This window comes from Podarcis gaigeae, assembly GCF_964106915.1.
Source record: "Podarcis gaigeae genome assembly, chromosome: 13".
NCBI lineage: Eukaryota > Metazoa > Chordata > Lepidosauria > Squamata > Lacertidae > Podarcis > Podarcis gaigeae.
In genome coordinates this window covers 36,737,003-36,758,016 of record NC_139689.1, presented here as the reverse complement: position 1 = coordinate 36,758,016, position 21,014 = coordinate 36,737,003, and the positions used below count along the sequence as shown (strand labels likewise).

The window sequence follows — 21,014 nt, the reverse complement described above, 5'->3', positions numbered from 1 at the left end:
GCCTCCTGGAGTTTTTCTTTTAATTAAATTTCCCCAATTAATTTCAAATCAAATAATTACATAACATATTTGTTTCACGGATGGGCTTCCCACTCACACTCCCATAGTGTTTTTTATTCAAACCCTTTTCTTTCTTTCTTTTTTGAAATCTTTTTTATTTGATTTCCCCCCAGTACAGAGTTATAAGAATCCAAATATATATCCATATACAGAGATTTCTCCGAATCTCAGGACTCCCCCCCCCCATCCCCTCCTTGGAGTCCCATTTTAAACATTTAAAACTGTATCTTTTTCCAAACTCTAAGTTTTATATCAATCCATATTGTCCATGGTAATTGTTACACTACAAGTGAAATCAAAGTCCTGCCAAGGATTCCATCTGCTTTAAGTGGTCTCTTAAATAACTTATAGTTTCCCCCCATTCTTTTGTAAAAATGTTACCCTCTTGCATCCTGAGTTTTCCAGTCGGTTTTGCCATATCGGCATAGTCCATCAGCTTAGTTTGCCATTCCTCTCTGACAGGGACCTTGACTTGTTTCCATCTCTGGGCTAGCAGCAGTGGCGTAGCGTGGGTTGTCAGCACCCGGGGCAAGGCAAGTAATTTGCGCCCCCTAACCCGTGGATTTTAGTAGGGGCAGAGAGCTGTGAGTGCGAGCGCGCCCCCCCATGTTGCGCCCGGTGCGGCCGGCCCCCCCTGCACCCCCCACGCTACGCCACTGGCTAGCAGCATTCGGGCGGCTGTTGTTCCATATATAAAAAGTCTTTTCTGCTCCTATAATTCCTAATAAAAAAGCTTCTGGTTTTTTTAAAAAACAAAAGTTAATTTAAACACCCCCCCCCTATTTCATTATATATCATCTCCCAGAAAGGGTTTACCACCTTACAGGTCCACCACATATGATAAAAAGTGCCTTCTTTTTCTTTACATTCCCAGGAGGTATTTGTACTTGTCCTATACATTTTTGCCAGCTTAGTTGGGGTCAAATATCACGGTGCAACGTTTTCATATAGTTTTCTTTCAAAGTACAGTGGTACCTCGGGTTACATCCGCTTCAGGCTACATCCGCTTCAGGTTACAGCCGCTTCAGGTTACATTTCCGCTACATTTCAGAGCATCCTTAGCAAACCACAGTCCCTGGGATTCTCTGGGAAGCTGCAGGTAGACTCAGGGACTGACTGGTGGTTGCCATTTTATCCATGAGCATAGGAGCCAACTCTTAGGGGCCGAGGGATCTTTGCCCCCCAATAAAATATTTGAGGGGGCCACTCCCCAAAGTTGATGTGCATTGCCATTCAAATTGTGTGTATAAAACCGCATCAAGCAGCCAGTTATGCAGGGCGGAGCTTATCCCATAGCTGTCAATGTTTACCGTTTTTAAAGGGAAATTCCCTTATTCTGAATAGGATTCCTTGCAAGGAAAGAGAAAAGTTGACAGCTATGGCTTACCTGGCCCCCCCAATATTTTGTTCAAGTTGGCACTCCTGTCCATGAGGGATTTGATTTGATTGGTTTATTACGGCCATTGGCCCATATCTAAAAACAATACATCAAAATTTATCCATAAACAATACAATTTAAACAGTTCCAAGTTAAAACACCCCTATAAAACCAATTTTACTTCAATTTAGTAAACTATACACAATAAGCTCCCTCTATGTCAACCGCAATTCAAATCCCTCAGATTTTGGGGGATATGCGTCTTAGTTCTGGCACTTATTGATGGTTCTTAAGTTTGGCTAAGCTGTCAGAGTCATACAGTGATCCATTTCTCCTCTTATGAAATAAGACATTAATCAGGTATCTAGCGACTGCAAGGGATCTACTTGAGTCTTCGTCGTTTAATAAGTATATTATTTGGGCTTCCTGAGGTCTGTCAGCTATTCTCGATAAATATGGAGCCAAAAACTTGGACCGTGAAGCCGAATGTATAGGACAACAGAAGATTATATGATATAACGATTCTGTAGATCCACTTTTACAGTCACAGAGGAGTGAGATCTGTCCGTTGGAGAGTCTATTACCCAACACATTTGATGGGAAAACATTGAATCTAGCCTTTATAAAGGCGTACCTGTGCATCACCACAGATAAGGTAGTTAAATAAGATGGAAGCTTTGTTGGTGGTGTTAAGCCAAGGTTTATCGGCGAACAGGTGCCACCACCTGTCGCAATATTAAATTGTAAATCCATCTCCTCTAATTTGTGAGTTATAATTCTCTTGGCAGAAATTAAATCCAATTTTAGTAGTTCAGATGGAGATAGTCCTAAGGACACAAGTTTCCCATGTATTATTTTTGCCCAAGGGCTAGGGAAGTCGTCTCTCCAGAGACACTGTATCAAGTGGAGATTTGGAAGTTTATGCCATAATGCCAACCAGTAACAGAGGATGCATTTCCATAATGTGGTTTCTAGAGATGTAACATTTAGTTCGAGACGTATAGCAGTATTGCCTACACACCTGGGTAATTTTAGCAACCTTCTTAGCAGCTGGTTTTGGATTACCTCCAATTGGGTTAGATTAACAAAGGACCCCCATATTGGAATTGCATATGCTATTGTTGCAATCACCTTTGCCTTGAAAACTTTTAACACTGATGGAATATGGAAAGCCCCATCTGAAAAGAAAAAACGCAGTAGCGCAAAGGAAAGGGCTTTAGCTCTATTTAATACATATGCCAGATGGACCTTCCAGCCCATGTTGTGTTGGAGAAGGACTCCCAAGTATTGAAATTTAAAGACTTGGTCAATGGCTTTTCCGTCTATTCTCCAATTATAGGTTTTTCGACTCTTGGTGAAAATTAGAACTTTGGACTTGGCATGATTAATTGTAAGAAAATTTGATTTGCAGTAAGCATCAAAAATTTTCAGTGCCCTCCTAAGGCCTACTCTTGAGAAAGATAGGATCACTGCGTCGTCTGCGTAGAGTAGAAGGGGGCAACGATATTGGGCAAGGCGGGGGGCATGGATCGTTTCTTGAGAATCTATCAGAGGCGCCCTCATATCACTTATAAATAGATTAAAAAGGGTCGGAGCAAGGATACATCCTTGACGGACACCTCTATTGATGGTTACTGAATTTGAGAGGTCGCCGGCCGGAGTGATTCTCACCCTTGCGGCTGATCCGTCATGCAATTTAGTTATTAGCCACAAAAGTCTTTTGTCTATTCCCCATCGTGCTAATTTTCCCCAAAGTAATCCCCTGGGGATGCTGTCAAAAGCGGCCTTTAAATCAATAAAGGCTGCACAAAGTTGGCCTCTATTTGGGGCGGAATATTTCCGGGCAAGGTGGTATAAAACTAAGACATGATCAACCGCTGACTGATTCGGTCTAAAACCAGCCTGTTCAGGCCCAATCAGGTTGTTCTCTTCGGCCCACTTAGTAAGCTTAGTTAACAAGAACCGTGCATATATTTTCCCAATTATTGACAATAAACTGATATTCCTGTAATTTCCCGGGTCATCTGTCGAGCCCTTTTTATGAATTGGAATAATAATCGCATCCTTCCATATTCTTGGAACCTTCCCACTGTTGTTTACGGCATCAAAAGTAACGGCCAGGATTTTCGCCCACCAGTGTGCATGAAGTTTTATAGCTTCCGCCGGGACTAGGTCGGGACCGGGGGCTTTTCCAACTTTGAGATTGGATATGAGTCCGTGGATTTCTTCTGGGTCAGTGGGTGGCCAAAGAGGGAGCTGCTCATAGAATCCATCGATTTTGTTAATATTAAAGTCTGGTAAGGCAAAATAGTTCCTTAGAAATGATTCCCAAACTGGGGCAGGAATAACGGTTAGTGGGTAACTTTTAGATTTTCTGTTAACCAACAGCCAGAATTTTCTGGAATTACGGGTATTTGAGGCAGCTATAAGTGCATGCCAGCAGTTCAGTTGCCATTCCTGTTTGGCCTTTTTTTGCACATATTTGTAAGCTGATTTTGCCTGATAGTACTCCTTGGGAAGCATAGTCGCCCCTGAGGATTTGTAATCATTATAAATAGCACAAAGATGTTGTTTGGCTTCTTTGCAATTACGGTTAAACCACAGTGCACCTGTCTTGGAGTGGGCCCGATTTACCTGGTGGGTTGGGACAGTAAAGAATGACGTGAGGTCATTCAACAAATAGATTAATAGTTTGATCGTGTTCATATGAGGTTATGTCAAGGGCTGAATAGGTTTGTACGATCTCCTGCTGAAAAAATTGAGAATATTTTTGAGCCTGCGTTACAGACCACTTTATACCCTTCACTCGTAATGCCGTATTAATGCCCTCTACCGGGTTTTCTGTGTTAGTGTCTAATTGAGTTGGATGACTGTACTCGTCCCCGTGCCAGTCTAGGTCAAACATAGCAGCAAGTGGAAGGTGGTCACTGAACTGAATATTGTCAATCTTAAAAGAGAGAACTTTCGGCATCAGATCACTCGAGGCTAAAAGGTAATCTAGTACACTGTTTGATTTTATGCCTAGGTGGGTATACTCCCCCGGTATATCGGGAGGGCAGCTACCATTCAGGGGTACTAGGTTTAAGCGAATAGCCATTTGGTAAAGAAGTACTCCCGCCTCGTTTACTTTAGAGTCTTTTGAGGTTCTCCTCACGGCGTGTCTCAAATCATAGTTGTCGAGGCATGGAGCAGACCACCATTTAGCTTTAGTTAAATCGACCCAATTTGCTGCTATGCGTGCGTTAAAGTCACCCCCAATTAAGGATTGGCTGTTGGAATATTTAACTCGGCATGATACTAAATGATCTTCTAATATTTCCCATCTATCATGCAGTTCAAGGGATGAACCCCCTGGCGGGAGGTAGACATTGGAGATTAGCAGTGATACTTCCCCCCCCAACATCAACCCGGATAAAGCATAGGGGGGAGCAGTCGAAACTAATGAAAATTTGAAATGGAGCTTCAGTGAGATACCTATTACTAGACCACCTTTCGGCCGTCCTCCTTTCTGGGAGGGGCAAGCTGGAAGAGATAGAAGGTCGAATCCGTTTATAACAATTTCACCCTCCTCCCAAGTTTCTTGCAATAGAATGTCCATGAGGGAGAGACAGAGGTACGGTGAGGTTTTAATAATAGGATGGTTCCAGATGAGTGTTTTAATGTGGGGTCAATACTCCTCAGGCAACCTCCCCCTGCTATAATTAGATTTTATTTTATTTCTTTCAGACATATATACTCCACTCAAACCCATTCATGACAATAGTTACTAAATAAATACGCCGTGTATTTCTATAATGCCCAAAGAACAAGTGTTTACGAGTCAAAACACACCTGGCATGTTTTCTGAAACACATCTTCATCGAACAGCCTTTGTCCTCAGGATAGCAATGGTTGGGGCAACCATGTATTTGAATTTCATTGCTGTGGTCCAGACAGTGTTTGAAAGACATATATCCAGTTAGTACAGCAAGATATTTCGGAATACAGTGACGTTGTATTATACATATTATCTTCATTTCAGCGTCGCGAAGCCACGCATGATGGTTTGTTTATTACGGTAACTGTACAGCCTATTGGCCATAGGCCAGGGATTTAATCTTTGTGAAGTTTTTACATCGTTTCATATCTATGTTGTAGATATACATGATGTTTATTTAGTACCTTGACTTTATTTGCTCTTTTGCATCTATTGATTGGTCGGGGAAGGTTTGCCTCACAATGACAGAGCACAATACAACAAGCAAGAACCAAATACACCCAAAAAGTCATATAACATCATTTGGTGACATAAGAGTACCAGCTGCTGGTAAGGGAAAATGTCACCAGCTGTGACATATCCCATCACAATGCCTGTGATGCAGAATTAAGTCACCCTGGGTGAAATTCCCCCTTAAGGTTACAGGATCCTTTTAGGGTGTGAATATTTATTAAATTTAGGGATGCTGGAGAATTCTGGAAAGTTTATTGGCAGCTAGGAAGTGGAATGCGGCAAGCAGAATATAAAATGGAAGAATTTGTGATAAATTAACATGTGCCATTAAGGTAAGACGAGGAATATGCAGAAGAAATGATTTCGATGAGAAATGGAGGGTGTTTTTTTAGAATTTGCACTGTTAAAATGAAGGGACTCGAGTGGCACTGTGGGTTAAACCACAGAGCCTAGGACTTGCTGATCAGAAGGTTGGTGATTCGAATCCTTGCGACGGGGTGAGCTCCCGTTGCTCGGCCCCTGCTCCTGCCAACCTAGCATATCAAAGTGCAAGTAGATAAATAGGTACTGCTCTGGCGGGAAGGTAAACGGTGTTTCCGTGCACTGCTCTGGTTCACCACAAGCGGCTTAGTCATGCTGGCCACATGACCCGGAAGCTGTACGCCGGCTCCCTTGGCCAATAAAACGAGATGAACGCCGCAACCCCAGAGTCGGCCACGACTAGATCTAATGGTCAGGGGTCCCTTTACCTTTATGTATGCTTATTACCTTGTCAAAATAAAAGAAGAAGAATAATTTTAAAAACACACACAAAAAACAGAAACAAGGGCAGGAATGGCTGATGCTCGCTTACTCAACCTTTGTCCAGAATCAAAATCAATCCCGCAAACACAATCGGTATTTGCTGTTGCTGCTGATTTCATCTCGCAAATTATTCGCAATTGCCTTCCCCTCCATTTGGATCACATTTCCTTGACATTGAGATAAGCAGGGGTGGAGCAACATAATGATGACATAATTTACATAATGAAGCTGAGGGGGTTTATAGCAAGACCTGCATTCATGGCCACATGGAACTGAAAGAAGGTGTGAAGGCTTTGTTTAGAGGTTATGGTATTCCCTCACATGGAGGATGTGGACAGAAGGACAGAAGAAACCATTTTTAACCGTCGTACCCAGATCATAGGATAATTGGAAGGGAACAGATGTAGGAGTTATCAGAGACTGGGATGTTCCCTTCAGGCCAAAGTACAGTGGTGCCTCGCAAGACGAAAAGAATCCGTTCCACGAGTCTCTTCGTCTAGCGGTTTTTTCGTCTTGCGAAGCAAGCCCATTGACGGCTTATCGGATTAGCGCTATTAGCGGCTTAGCGGCTTAGCGGATAAGCAGATAAGTGGCTTAGTGGCTTAGAAAAAGGGGGGGGGGAGGAAATAAAGCTGCAGGAACTCACAAGACATTTTTGTCTTGCAAAGCAAGCCCATAGGAAATTCGTTTTGCGAAGCGCCTCCGAAACGGAAAACTCTTTCGTCTAGCGAGTTTTCTGTCTTGCGAGGCATTCGTCTTGCGGGGCACCACTGTATATTCTAGCGCATGAAGGAGAATTCAAAGACTGATGTTGCTGCAACCAAATACCTTGAAACTTTATTCAGATAGTAGATTGGGAAAGGTTATGGAACCATCATGCAACGTTTTGTCATATGTGGTGGAATTGTAAAATAATCAAAAAGTATTGGGAAATGATTTGTAATGAAATGAAGAAAATGTTTAAAATAACTTTTGTTAAAAAACCAGAAGCTTTTCTTTTAGGCATTACAGGACAAGAATTACCAAAATAAATGAAGAACTCATTTATGTACGCCACAACAGCAGACAGGATTCTATGGGCACAACTTTGGAAAGATTAGAAGTATACCTACAAAAGAGATTATGAAGTTAGGTAGAACAATAGCAGAAGGAATAAATGCATCAAAAAACCAGAAGAAGTTGGGGGAAGTCCCTGGGGTAGGGGGGACGAGGGATAGGCATGTGTGATTTGTGGCTTTTTTTGGGCTTTTTTCCATTATACGATGTCATTATGTTGACTGAATATAAAATGGTAAAATCTAATAAAAGGAAAGGTCATGGAAAACATGTTGTACGCTGAAAGAAAATTATATGAAAATGATGTACTGGTGGTATTTGACTCCTAGTAAGTTAGCAAAAACGTATAGAAAAAGTACAAATACCTACTGGAAATGTAAAAAAAAAAAGGGTACCTTTTATCACATGTGGTGGTTATGTAAGGCAATAAAAGCTTTCTGGGAAATGATATATAATGGACTGAAAAGAATGTTTAAAAGAACTGTTGTTAAAAAACCGGAAACATTTCTATTAGGAACAGATGTTCCAAAGGAGCAGAAAAGACATTTTATGTACGTGACAACAGCTGCACAGATGCTACTAGCTCAGGGATGGTAAAGAAGTGTCCCTATCAGAGAAGAATGGCAAACTAGGCTGATGGACTATGCAGAAATGGTGAAGCTGACTGTAAAGCTCAGGAACCGAGAGGACAAAAACTTCAAAAAAGAATGGGGAAAATTTATAATCGATTTAGGAGACCATTGCAAGCAGATAAAAACATTAGCAGGATTATGATCTCACTTGTAATGTAACAAATATTATGGACAATATGGATTGATAGAAAATATAGATTACAGAATAATATGCAGTTGTAAATGTTGGCAATAGGACCCGTGGAGAGGGTGGGGGAAAGTCATGAGATTCAGAGTAATCACGAGTAATTCAGAGTAATGAATGGATATGTATATGCATTGTTATAATTTTATATTTGTAAAATCAAATAAAAATGATTTTGAAAAAGAGAAACTTTAGAGGAAGCCTGGGGAAATTCAGACGGTCTAGTCCTCAGGACTCTTCCTCCCCAGACCACATCTCACACCAGCCCTGTTCCAGTACCCACAATGTGCTTTTCATTGGCTGAGTCCTTGAACTGAATCAGGCTGATCTGGGGCAATCCAGGCTTTGCTAGCCAGCTAGACTGGTGACTGGGAGTGGCCGCCGAGACCATATAACACCGGTTCTGAAAGATCTTCATTGGCTCCCAGTACGTTTCCAAGCACAATTCAAAGTTTTGGTGCTGACCTTTAAAGCCCTAAACGGCTTTGGTCCTGTATACCTGAAGGAGCATCTCCACCCCCATTGATCAGCCCAGACACTGAGGTCCAGTGCTGAGGGCCTTCTGGCGGTTCCCTCGCTGCGAGAAGTGAGGTTACAGGGAACCAGGCAGAGGGCCTTCTTGGTACTGGCGCCCGCCCTGTGTAACACCCTCACATCAGATGTGAAGGAAATAAACAACTACAGTGGTACCTCGGGACTGGGAGTGGCCGCCGAGACCATATAACACCAGTTCTGAAAGATCTTCATTGGCTCCCAGTACGTTTCCAAGCACAATTCAAAGTTTTGGTGCTGACCTTTAAAGCCCTAAACGGCTTTGGTCCTGTATACCTGAAGGAGCATCTCCACCCCCATTGATCAGCCCAGACACTGAGGTCCAGTGCTGAGGGCCTTCTGGCGGTTCCCTCGCTGCGAGAAGTGAGGTTACAGGGAACCAGGCAGAGGGCCTTCTCGGTAGTGGCGCCTGCCCTGTGGAACGCCCTCCCACCTGATGTCAAGGCAATAAACAACTATCTGACTTTTAAAAGACAACTGAAGGCGGCCCTGTTTAGGGAAGTTTTTAATGTCTGATGCTTTTTAATATTTGGTTGGAAGCCACCCAGAATGACTGGGGAAACCCAACCAGATGGGCGGGGTATAAATAATAAATTGTTGTTGTTGTTGTTATGGGACAGCCCTGGACCACTTCAGTACAGCACAGTTAAATTCTGCATAGACCACTTTCTTTTGATGCTTCTAGTCAGTGCTCTCCTCCCCCTGGGGGGACACAGGAGGACGTATACCCCTAAACATTTTCTGAATCTAAGCTTGGCCTTATTGAGGGGCAATATTTCAATATGAATAGGAAAATGAGAGTACCGCTAAACATTTTTCTTATAGAAAAAAAAGCACTACTTCTAGTGCCCTTCATCTGAGCACTCAATGTGTGCAAAAAGTTGTAGCTCATGGAATCTTGGAAGAATTCATTCTCCACACCTGAAGTATTTCTTCTGAGTAAGAATTACTATCTTTGGCTGCTCAGCATCTTCTCTCCTAGGGATGGACAAATTGGTCCATTTCAGGTTTTCTTAGTTTCTCATCTTCCCAGTCTTAGACTTGGTTTTTACGCATTTAAACAGCAATCTGCCAATACTTTTTTTTTTTTTAAAAAAAAAACCTTCATGAAAATTTGCCAGAATTTTAGGGCAAATTCCTCCCAATATACACATTTTTGTATGTAGCCGTGAATAATATACGCATTTCGGCAGTTATCTTCACAAATATACACATTTTTGTACGTGTTGGAGAACAGCATCACAAAATTCGAAGAAGTGCAAATTTCAATGGATAGTTGTCTTCCAGCTTCAAAAACCAGGTAGTGTTACCAAGCCCTTCACAATGTGCCTGTCACAACAATTATCAGTGCCGAGACTAACAGGTAACTTCTGCCATGATGTAAGCAAAGGCCACCCCCTCTTTAAACATTGCAGCCGATCAGCTTATATTGATGCTTCTCTTAAACTTCGAGAATACAGTGGTACCTTGGGTTAAGAACTTAATTCATTCTGGAGGTCTGTTCTTAACCTGAAACTGTTCTTAACCTAAAGCACCACTTTAGCTAATGAGGCCTCCAGCTGCCCCCATGCCGCCGGAGCATGGTTTCTGTTCTCATCCTGAAGCAAAGTTCTTAACCCGAGGTACTATTTCTGGGTTAGCGGAGTCGGTAATCTGAAGTGTCTGTAACCTGAAGCGTCTGTAACCCGAGGTACCACTGTATACCCCCTAACTCTATAACCAGAATGTCTGTATGAATGTATAAAGCGCTATCATCCTAGCCCCATCCATGTTCCACAACAGTTCCAGTTATTCAATCCTACAAAGAGCTCAGCTCAGGAACACAGTCGCTGTGTCTATAAATCCCCACACCCTGCCTGGGTTGAACCCGTTCTCCTTCCTGCTCCCCCCCCTTTACTGGGTGCAGCTTCCTCGCAGAGTAATCAAGGTGCCTGATACAGAATTGCGTCGATCAACAAAAGATGGGCGAGAAGGATGGGGAGGGAGGAGCCACCCCCGCCTTCGTTTACCTACCTCCCAAGGATATAAACCCTCAGCCGAGAGAGCGCTGCTAGCAGAGGCACCGGCGAGAGGCGACTTGAAATTTGCACCCCTCGGCACCCAGCTTTTGCACCTGTTTCGATCTCTTTTGGACAGTGAGTACAGTGCGGCAGGAAAGCAGTTGTGCTTCAATGTGTTGTGCTTCTTTTCAGGGGGGGGGGGGAGTTGTGGGGAGTAGGGAAGCAGAGGCCGGCTGAAGCACGACTTTGTTTCAAAATTCTGGGGGCTGTTTGCGGCTGACAAACACAAGATGCTCTGTGCGTTTTGGGGCAGCCAGTTCCAAGTTTAGATGTGAATGGGAGGAGATCTGATTTTAGAAGCAAAATAAAATAGCAGCTGAGGAGTGACAATCGTCTCATTGATCTTCTTCTCCTTAACTCCCAGAAGCCCCTCTTTCCAGCCATTTTCAACCAGTGGAGGGCTTGGATATTGGAACTGTTCCTGGCTTAGGGCAGAGGGTCTTGGAGAGAGAAACTGCAAGGGAGAGGAGGCCAAAATAGGGAGGAGGGATATCACTGAAGTACCATTACCATCAGCCTCAACCAGCATGGCTTATTGTCAGCAATGGTGGGAGCTGCAGTCCATCAAGATCAGGAGGGACACAGGTTCCTCATCCTTGTTTTAGGTAAAGGTAAAGGGACCCCTGACCATTAGGTCCAGTCGTGACTGACTCTGGGGTTGCGGCGCTCATCTCACTTTATTGGCCAAGGGAGCCAGCATACAGCTTCCTGGTCATGTGGCCAGCATGGCTAAGCTGCTTCTGGCAAACCAGACCAGCACACGGAAACGCCGTTTACCTTCCCGCCGGAGTGGTACCTATTTATCTACTTGCACTTTGACGTGCTTTTGAACTACTAGGTTGGCAGGAGCTGGGACCGAGCAACGGGAGCTCACCATGTCATGGGGATTCGAACCACCGACCTTCTGATCAGCAAAACCTAGGCTCTGTGGTTTAACCCACAGTGCCACCCATGTCCCATCCTTTTTTAAAGGATGCTTAAAAGTTCAGTATGGAGAGGGTTTGCATTGGAAAAGTATTCTTGTCTCCACTACACTGTACAAGGAGCTATTGTCTAGATAGGTAAATTTCCAATAAGCTTATGGCCAAGTGTGATTTGAACTCTCCCTTGCAGGAAGGGGGAGAAGGTCAATTCAGTTTTTATGTCAAGCTGAATAGATCAAATCCATACTTTCCGAAACAACGTGAGACCCAAAACACAGCCACCCTTCAAAATCCGCCCTCTTCTAAATTTTGCGATTCAGTTCTAGAAACAAGAACCAAAAAGTGTTTGCCAAAATGGATACATTAGGTAGGAAAATCAGCCTATTTGCAGAAATGAAATGTGTAAGGTAAAGGTAAAGGTACCCCTGCCCGTACGGGCCAGTCTTGACAGACTCTGGGGTTGTGCGCCCATCTCACTTAAGAGGCCAGGGGCCAGCGCTGTCCGGAGACACTTCCGGGTCACGTGGCCAGCGTGACAAAGCTGCATCTGGCGAGCCAGAGCCGCACACGGAAACGCCGTTTACCTTCCCGCTGGTAAGCGGTCCCTATTTATCTACTTGCACCCGGAGGTGCTTTCAAACTGCTAGGTTGGCAGGCGCTGGGACCGAGCAGCGGGAGCGCACCCCGCCGCAGGGATTCGAACCGCCAACCTTTCGATCGGCAAGTCCTAGGCGCTGAGGCTTTAACCCACAGCGCCACCTGCGTCCCATAATGAAATGTGTAAATGCATTCTATTAGGAGAAGCTGCTTTTATCAAAACCGCTTACCAAAATACGTTTTTAAGGCTTCATTTGCACTAAAATCTGAATAATTTTTATGAGGGTTTTTTTTTTATAAAAAAAATGCTGCGGAAACACGGGGCACTGAATTTAAGATTAAGAGAAACTGAGAAATGAGAAACTCAGGAGACCTTTCATTTGTACTCCCATATGAACCCAACACGCTCTCTCTATTACCCAAGTGTTTCCTTCAGATTCTGCACATCATATCTTCCTGTTCTGCTTGCTTTCAGTCTGCTTCTTGAATATTAGCAGCAGATGCTTCAAGACACGGAAACCCTAACTGCTTTCTATGCTGAGCTTCATAATTGGGGCAAATGTGTTATGAATGTAGAAAGAGGGCATATCTCTAAGCAGGATGTTCTGGAGCATGGCCTCTGCAGCAGGAGGTGCTTATTCCCACACAGAACATCTGCTTATGTTTTGCTTTCCAGGCAGTTTAGGTAAGCCTGATGCTTAGTACAGTGGTACCTCAGGTTAAGAACTTAATTCGTTCTGGAGGTCCGTTCTTAACCTGAAACTGTTCTTTTTGGTTTTCGCATATTATATTACAATACAGATGTACCAAAGCCAACACCATTTCTTCCCCATCCCCCCATACATTTACATTTATATTTCCTCAGTCCATCATATTATTCTTTTCTCCTTCCTCCCACTTCCCTCTGCCCCCACTCGATTTCCTCCACATTATACAATTTACAATAATCTTTGCATTCTGCAATCTTCTCAAATCGTCTGTATATTCTTATTATCTTTCCTTACTAATTTTTCTTCCATCCAGTACTTCACATGTTAATCTAGGCATATTAGCGTATCTTTTTTTTGAGCAACTTTTTGCCATATATTCATCAAAACATTTCCACTCCTTTTAAAATTTTTGATTCGACTGATTTCTTATCATAGCAGTTAATTTTGCCAAAATTAAATATTCATTTAGTTTACAAATCCATTCTTCCTTTGTGGGTATAATTTGTGACTTCCACCTAGCAGCAAGCACTATTCTAGCAGCTGTACTAGAAACTGAAACTGTTATTAACCTGAGGTACCCCTTTAGCTAATGGGGCCTCCTGCTGCCGCTGCACCGCAGGAGCACGATTTCTCTTCTCATCCTGAAGCATAGCTCTTAACCCGAGGTACTATTTCTGGGTTAGCGGAGTCTGTAACCTGAAGCGTCTGTAACCCGAGGTACCACTGTACACCAGATCTTGACAAGTTGGCGACATGTAAGACAGCTAACGTAATGTAAAACTGGCGCTTCCACAAGGGACTGGAAGCACGGGGAGCTTTTGCAGTGCAAACCTGGGAACACTCAGTTAGCTAAAGCTGCTTTTCGGACTCTGTACATTCTTGTCTCTTTTCCGCTAGATGGTGGCCTCCCTGAAGTCCTGGCCTCTCATGATTGCTGTGACTCTGTGCATCTTGTTCTGCCTGGGAACCTTGGTAGAGGCCTACCCTCAACAGCCAGAACACCCTGGAGAAGATGCCTCTGCTGAAGAAATGGCCAGATACCTGTCAGCGCTCCGACACTACCTTAACCTGGTGACAAGGCCAAGGTGCGGGTTGCTTTTAAAGTGGTGCGGTGATGGTCTCTGGAGTGGTGTCTGTGAGCCCTATCTACACACACACACACACACACACACACACACACTCCTGCCTGCTGAATGTTGGTGGGGAATGAGCATTATGCGCAGGGCTCCCAAGGAAGGGAGAGAAAAATGCAGCCTTCTTCCATCCTGAGCACATTTATTTAACATTCCCCAGCAGTGGGAGCGACTCCCTATGTGGGTGAGTGCGTGAGTCAGAGCAAGGTTAGCGGCTGAGGCAGTACAGGTGTCCCTGGGGATGTGGGTGGCGCTGTGGTCTAAACCACTGAGCCTCTTGGGCTTGCCGATCGTAAGGTCAGCGGTTCGAATCCCTGCACCGGGGTGAGCTCCCGTTGCTCTGTCCCAGCTTCGGCCAACCTAGCAGTTCAAAAGCATGCCAGCACAAGTAGATAAACAGGTACCTATGCGGCGGGAAGGTAAACGGTATTTCCATGCGCTCTGGCTTCCATCATTGTGTTCCGTTGTGCCAGAAGTGGTTTAGTCATGCTGGCCACATGACCTGAAAAGCTGTCTGTGGACAAATGCCGGCTCCCTCATGAGATGAGCGCCGCAACCCCATAGTTGCCTTTCACTGGACTTAACTATCCAGGCGTCCTTTACCTTTTTTTACCTTACAGGTGTCCCTCCACTTACACAGGGGTTATGTTTCGGGCATCGGTGAAATTGCATAAAGTGGGGAGCATTCTCTAAACACCTTTTAAACGCTCTCTTGGCAGCTCTCCCTCAAATTGATTCAATAGATTTTTTATTGTTTATTGCCAATGGCCATCACAATATAGGCAAAAAACACACAACTACAGAATGAAAGATACCATGTGCACCAGACCAAGACAAACCTAAAATGCCCAAATTTTAAATCCAGACCAAATGCAGACCAAAAAATACTGCACCCAAAAATATCCACAGCTAGAATTGAAGCTCTGGGGTTGGCAGGAGGCTGGAAGACACATGGGAAAGCTGTTACTGCGATACCCCGCACATCAGCTATGGGGCGGGGAGGCTAGGCAAAGCCCCACTGGTCTCTTCTCTACCCTCACTGATGTCCTCTTCAGGCTCTGGGGAAAGACTCCTAGCCTGCCACAAGGACTCCCCAGCTCCCTCCCACAATTTCCGGGTTTGAACTGAATTTTTAAAATATTTCCCAGCGGCCGTGCAGGAATAAAATGTGCACCAGTGGTGTGGGTGTGTGCTAGTGTTCAATTCCTTGCCATGCATGTCTGCTGTCATTAAATAACAGGAAGGGGGGCCTGCCTCATGGCTGTGCAAATCAGAGGTAGGGTGGGGAGGAGGAAAAATCCCATTTTTTGTCTCCAAGGGAACAAATAGGATGGCATTAACTCAGTTATTCCTCTCCCAACTGAAGGTTTGGCAAGAGGTCCAGCCCAGAGACCTTGATGTCTGAGCTTATTTTTGGAGACAGCAGCAGCAACAGTGGAGCGAGCCATGATGACCGGTCAAGGTAAGTCCTAGTAGCGCAGGGAGCAATCATTTTTGCAGCAAACCTACCCAGGACCTGCCTGTTTCTGACCCAGAGCCAATTCTTTCTAACCACCACAACCTTGCTAAAGGGAAGGGCAAGCTCTAGGCTTGGAGACCCATTGTGTTTTCTGTGTCATCTATTGGGATGGGGAGGGGCGTCCCAAGGGCCTCATAAACAGAAAGAAAAGTGATTCTCAAGAGATTGGAAAGCACCTTGTCTGCTCCAGATTACCCAGCAATGGGGAAGCAGCTTTCTGCACATATGCAATCCTTTTCCAAGCTAAACCGCAGACACATAGAAGAATCCCAGGAATCATGTAATATAGATTCAGGGCCAATCGTAATTCAGTCTAAGCATGGTATCATGGTATCTAGCATGGTATCAACCCTATTTTATGACATTTGTTGAGATCTAGAGCTTATCCTAGCCCATATGCTCAAGCAAATCATGGAAGCATAGAGTTGGAAGGTACCCTGAGGGTTGTTTAGTCCAACCTCCTGCATTGCAGGGATATGCAGCTGTCCCTTATGGGAACTGAATGTACAACCTTAGCATTATCAGTACCACATTCTATCCAATGGAGCTAGCCAGCTGATAATGCAATGCAATGCAATGCAATGCAATAATAAAATAAAATAAAATAAAATAAAATAAAAGGTGTTGTTGTTGTTGTTAGAATTTATATACTGCCCTATACCCAGAGGTCTCAGGGTGGTTCACAGAACAATTTAAAAAAACTTATTGGAATCAATTAATCATGGAAGTTTCACTATCAATAATCTATCTCTAACTTGCTCATGAGTAAAAGCAATATTTTTGAAGCAACCAGCATTTTTGAAGCCACAATGTATGTAAAATATATGCTTGCTAAGAAACCATTTTAAAAAGTTTGTGCGCGCCTGGTGCACCAATGTTCTGGGTTCTGCAGGTAGATGGTCTTGGCCTTTGGGACAGGGAGCAGCAGCGAATTGTACTTGAGCTTCTTCCTACAATTCTCTACGTTCACAACAATTTCTTTTTTGCAGGTTCGATGACACCAACATGTGGTAATGATCTCGATGCTTCTCAGCCAGTGGTCCATCTGCTGCTTCTTTTTAAACAGGCAAATCGTTGTGTTCATTCTGCATTTCTCAAAACCAATTAAGCTGTGATGATTTAAGGAGTCCATTCCCCACCTCAACTTTCTCCATCCAATACTGAAACGGCTTGGGAAAGAAACTCTCACTGCACCCCCCCTTTCAAGACAACAACATTGCAATAAGCCAGGCCTCTTTCTCCCTACAAGCCAACAGGGGGTGCCAGAAGAGTGCTTTGTGGTTGGGGGCACAAAGGTTGCCCCCAGCCCTTGGCAGCAGCCAAGGTTGTAAGACCCCCCCCCCCCAGTGCAAGCCCTCATTATGTCTACTCTGGGTTGTCCTGTACATCATGTGTGCGGGTGTGAATAGGAGTATGTGTGTCTAAATGTACGTATTTGAAATTATTTCTGTTTGTCTCAAGAATAAAAAGCAAGTTTGATGGAGAAACTTATTGCATTCCTCCCTTTGTTCCCAACCAACTGAAGTGGGATAATCTTTGGGTGCTGGGGTACAGAAACTGCTACAGCAAATATACTATTGGCACAACCAATTTGGTGTTTCGCAACTTTCTGACTAGTTGCAGGACCTTAGCCAGACCTAGCAGAGTACACGCAGAATCCACGGAAGCAATTGGCAACTTGGCTGCAGACAGGATAGACGAAGCAGGAACCAGGAACTTGTAGTTAGATGTTTATTATATACAGCGGACTATTTACAGGAACAGAACACGGATCTTATGCTAGCTCTCTCTGACACGACTCACAACTCCTATACTCACTGACACACTGAACTCTGAACACGAAACTCTGAACTAACACATTCCAGTTGGTAGACCATTAATTATCACTCCCTTGAGAGAGCTTGACCAATCAGGGAGCAGTCTCCATGTCTCTGTTATCACCAGGCAGACTTACTCCTTCAGATTGCCTTCTGGCTGTCTGCCAAACCTTAATGGAGTGTGAGTAGCTGTACATACACAGTTTCCCAGCGTATACTAGAGAATTCCAACTGGGAAACAGAATCCCGGGATACCATTTTCCAAGTCCTTGTCATGCCAAAATGCCCTCCAAGGAGAACCCTTTCTCTACTGCAGAGAAAGCCTCCAGTTCTACCCTTTGCTTTCTGTGCCCGTTTTCTATGTCCAGAGAAGCTTCTGATGGAGGAGGGCATTAAAACACACCCTTCCCCGCTTACTGTCTGAAATAGAACGAACCATCTATTCTGACATCTTGTTCTGGTGATTGGGTAGGCCGGGTTCTGTCCTTCATGTATGGCCTGAACAATGGTCCCCTCTCTACTTCTCCACACCCCTTTAAATATTAAAATCTGTCACCTTTCCCAGTGGCCTAGTGTGGTTTGCCAGCACCCACAGCTACACAGAGGGTGTGTATGGGAGGGAAATGGTCTCGATTGGTGTTTGTTCCCCTTCAGCACTAAAGATCAAGTTTCCTCAGGGGAAAGCAAATGGAGGTACGCAGAAGCCCAAAGTCAAGACTGGCTCCCAAGGTGGCCTACACAGCTCTACCACAAAAAAACCCCACAATCTAATTTATGTCAAATGGTTATAACCAAACCGTTTCCAAAAGGTGGCTTAGAATATCATGTAAGATATTCTAAGACATGCACCAACCAGCAAACTATGGATGAACAGCAACATCATCAAAATCAGGGGTCAGCAAGGTTTTTGTGGCTTGGGTCAGTTCATGGTCCCACTAATGTCGCAGTGGGCCGGAGTGTGCGCGCACACGCACACACTATTTCCGGTGTTCCTTCCGGTGCGGAGGAGGCGTACACAGCTCCTGCAGCCAATGGGAAGCCAGCTAGTGTTGTGGAGGGCGGTCCCCGCTCTGCTCCACACCGGTTTAGCGTGGTGCATGGGAGTCGATTGAGGGGGTGGGGGGTCCTCAAGAGGGTGGCAGGGGTCCATGGGCCGGTTAAATGACCCCCCCATGGACCGCTTGTGGCCCATGGGCCTTACGTTGCCGACCCCTGATCAAAATATAAGAAACTCAGTTAAATATCGAGAGTGAGTACTTTATAAAATAGTGATTAAAAGGGGGCACCATTAATGTAATACACAAAAGGAGAAAACGATATGCTTTAAAAATATGAGCCCCCCAACCCCCCTTATTGAGAGTCGCTGTACCTTTATGGATTTATTTTCTTGATTTTTAAATGGTTAGGGCTAACCTGGCTAATGTAGCTCCTCTCTGTTTTTATAAAAGCACGCACACACATCCATATATGTTTGGGGCAGTAGGTCTCAACCTCCCAGGCAAGTTTCCTTCTTAAAGAAAAGAAAAAAAGAACCCTTGTGCAATTGCCGAAATGGCCATAATGACTGGAAGAATCAGAAATCAGGAAGACCAGAATTTTAATAAGGAATGGGGAAAATTCATAATTTATCTTAAAAACCATTGTAAACAGTTAAAAATCGTTAGCAGGATTGGAAAATCACTTGTAGTTTCATGATGAATTTTGGATATAATGGAGATGCAAAAGATTTGGATTATTAGAAAAGATGCAGGAGGAAATGATTAACAATAGGACCCCCACAAAGGGGAGGAGGGGAAAGTCCAGGGGGTTCTTTGGAATCTTGATTTTATGTTGTATGTTGAATACGTGATTGCAAAATCGTAATCTGAAAAACCATATTTTTTTAAAAAAATAGATAGATATATGATAGATAGATGAAGATAGATAGATGATAGATAGATAGATAGATAGATAGATAGATAGATAGATAGATAGATAAAAGGTAAAGGGACCCCTGACCATTAGGTCCAGTTGTGGCCGACTCTGGGATTGCGGCGCTCATCACGCTTTATTGGCCAAGGGAGCTGGTGTACAGCTTCCGGGTCATGTGGCCAGAATGACTAAGCTGCTTCTGGCAAACCAGAGCAGCGCACGGAAATGCCGTTTACCTTCCTGCCGGAGGGGTACCTATTTATTTACTTGCACTTTGACATGCTTTCAAACTGCTATGTTGGCAGGAGCAGGGACCAAGCAACGGGAGCTCACCCCATCACGGGGATTCGAACTGCCGACCTTCTGATTGGCAAGCCCTAGGCTCTGTGGTTTAACCCACAGCGCCACCCGCGTCCCTAGATAACAGCAAAATTCACAACTATTAATGAAAGGTGCAGGAGTCCTTTTGCACCTGTCCACTCCAGAGGTTTGAAAAGAGATGTCCTTCCCAAGGGTGGAGGGCCAAAATTCTGAAGACTTGACACTTACACTTTCGTAAGTTTGGAGTCTAAATTAATACTTGCTAGACAGTTGAAACAAGGGGAGAAGAAAGAACCAGACAGTTGACACCTGCTGGAAATCGGACAGCTACTGCAAGGACAAAAAATAAAATAAAATGCCCTTATATTCTGGATGCACTGTTGGGATTCTGGGACTTGATGAATAACTGGGCTGCCACCTGCTGGATGCAGGCAGCAGCAAGGAATTTCCATTCAGCTGCAGCGTAACATCTTATTCTTAGAAGAAACAACGCTAAAAGTCACCAAGAGGGCCAGGTTGCAGCAAACGGAAACAGATGTTTCTTAGCACGACGTAAGCCCAAATCTGTGGCCTGTTGCAGTCTCAGACTGGAATTAAGGAGGTGTGATGGAGACATGATTAATTTTAGACGATGCTCAGATTGCACCCAAAGTCTACTGGGGCAAAGTCTGAAAACACAGCAGCCAGCCAGCAGTTATTTAAATCTGCCTCTGGCATTAATCAGCTTTCAGGTCATAGATAGCGATATCTGTTTCTCTTCCTTTCTTTCGTTGAACCCGAAGAAGTACACCCGCTTGGACCGCTTCGTTGGTCCTGTTAAAGATCTGTTTTGCAAACGCCTTTCCGAAAATGGAAGGGAAACTTAAATGAAAATTGTCTTTCTCTAAAGGATCAAGGGGTGGAGGGACCCCAAACAACCCCCCCAAAGTCCGTCTGTCGCTTTTTATTGGAATCCGCTGCACGTGTTGCCAAATTCAACGTTGCTTTCTCCAATTTTCACCCAATGTGTCTGTCTTCAAGGCGTTTAATAGACAGACACTTTGCACACCTTGACCTAAGTGAAATTATTGCATGTGTGGGAAGAGGTTTCCATGCAGGGATCCGCTGCCCTTGATGTGGGAATGGGAGAACTGGTCAGATTTTGCCC

At 44.3% G+C, this 21,014-nt stretch overlaps 1 protein-coding gene across 1 annotated transcript; it reads left to right on the top strand.

Annotated features, from left to right (window-relative positions):
- The first annotated feature begins 10,914 nt into the window (after positions 1-10,914).
- On the top strand, positions 10,915-17,305 carry LOC310830255 (goannatyrotoxin-Vere1-like). The gene is made up of 4 exons (XM_083710005.1): positions 10,915-11,011; positions 14,064-14,251; positions 15,666-15,761; positions 16,808-17,305. The coding sequence occupies exons 2-4, from the start codon at positions 14,064-14,066 to the stop codon at positions 16,830-16,832; spliced, it is 309 nt and encodes a 102-aa protein (XP_083566131.1). The 5' UTR covers positions 10,915-11,011; the 3' UTR covers positions 16,833-17,305.
- Positions 17,306-21,014: the final 3,709 nt, after the last annotated feature.

What these genes read in the sequence shown, in the direction of transcription:
- LOC310830255 (XM_083710005.1), top strand. Translation starts at nt 14,064, where the DNA reads ATGGTGGCCTCCCTGAAGTCCTGGCCTCTCATGATTGCTGTGACTCTG. An exon ending in AACCTGGTGACAAGGCCAAG is followed by an intron (nt 14,252 to 15,665) that starts GTGCGGGTTGCT and finishes TCCCAACTGAAG; the next exon opens with GTTTGGCAAGAGGTCCAGCC. An exon ending in AGCCATGATGACCGGTCAAG is followed by an intron (nt 15,762 to 16,807) that starts GTAAGTCCTAGT and finishes TCTTTTTTGCAG; the next exon opens with GTTCGATGACACCAACATGT.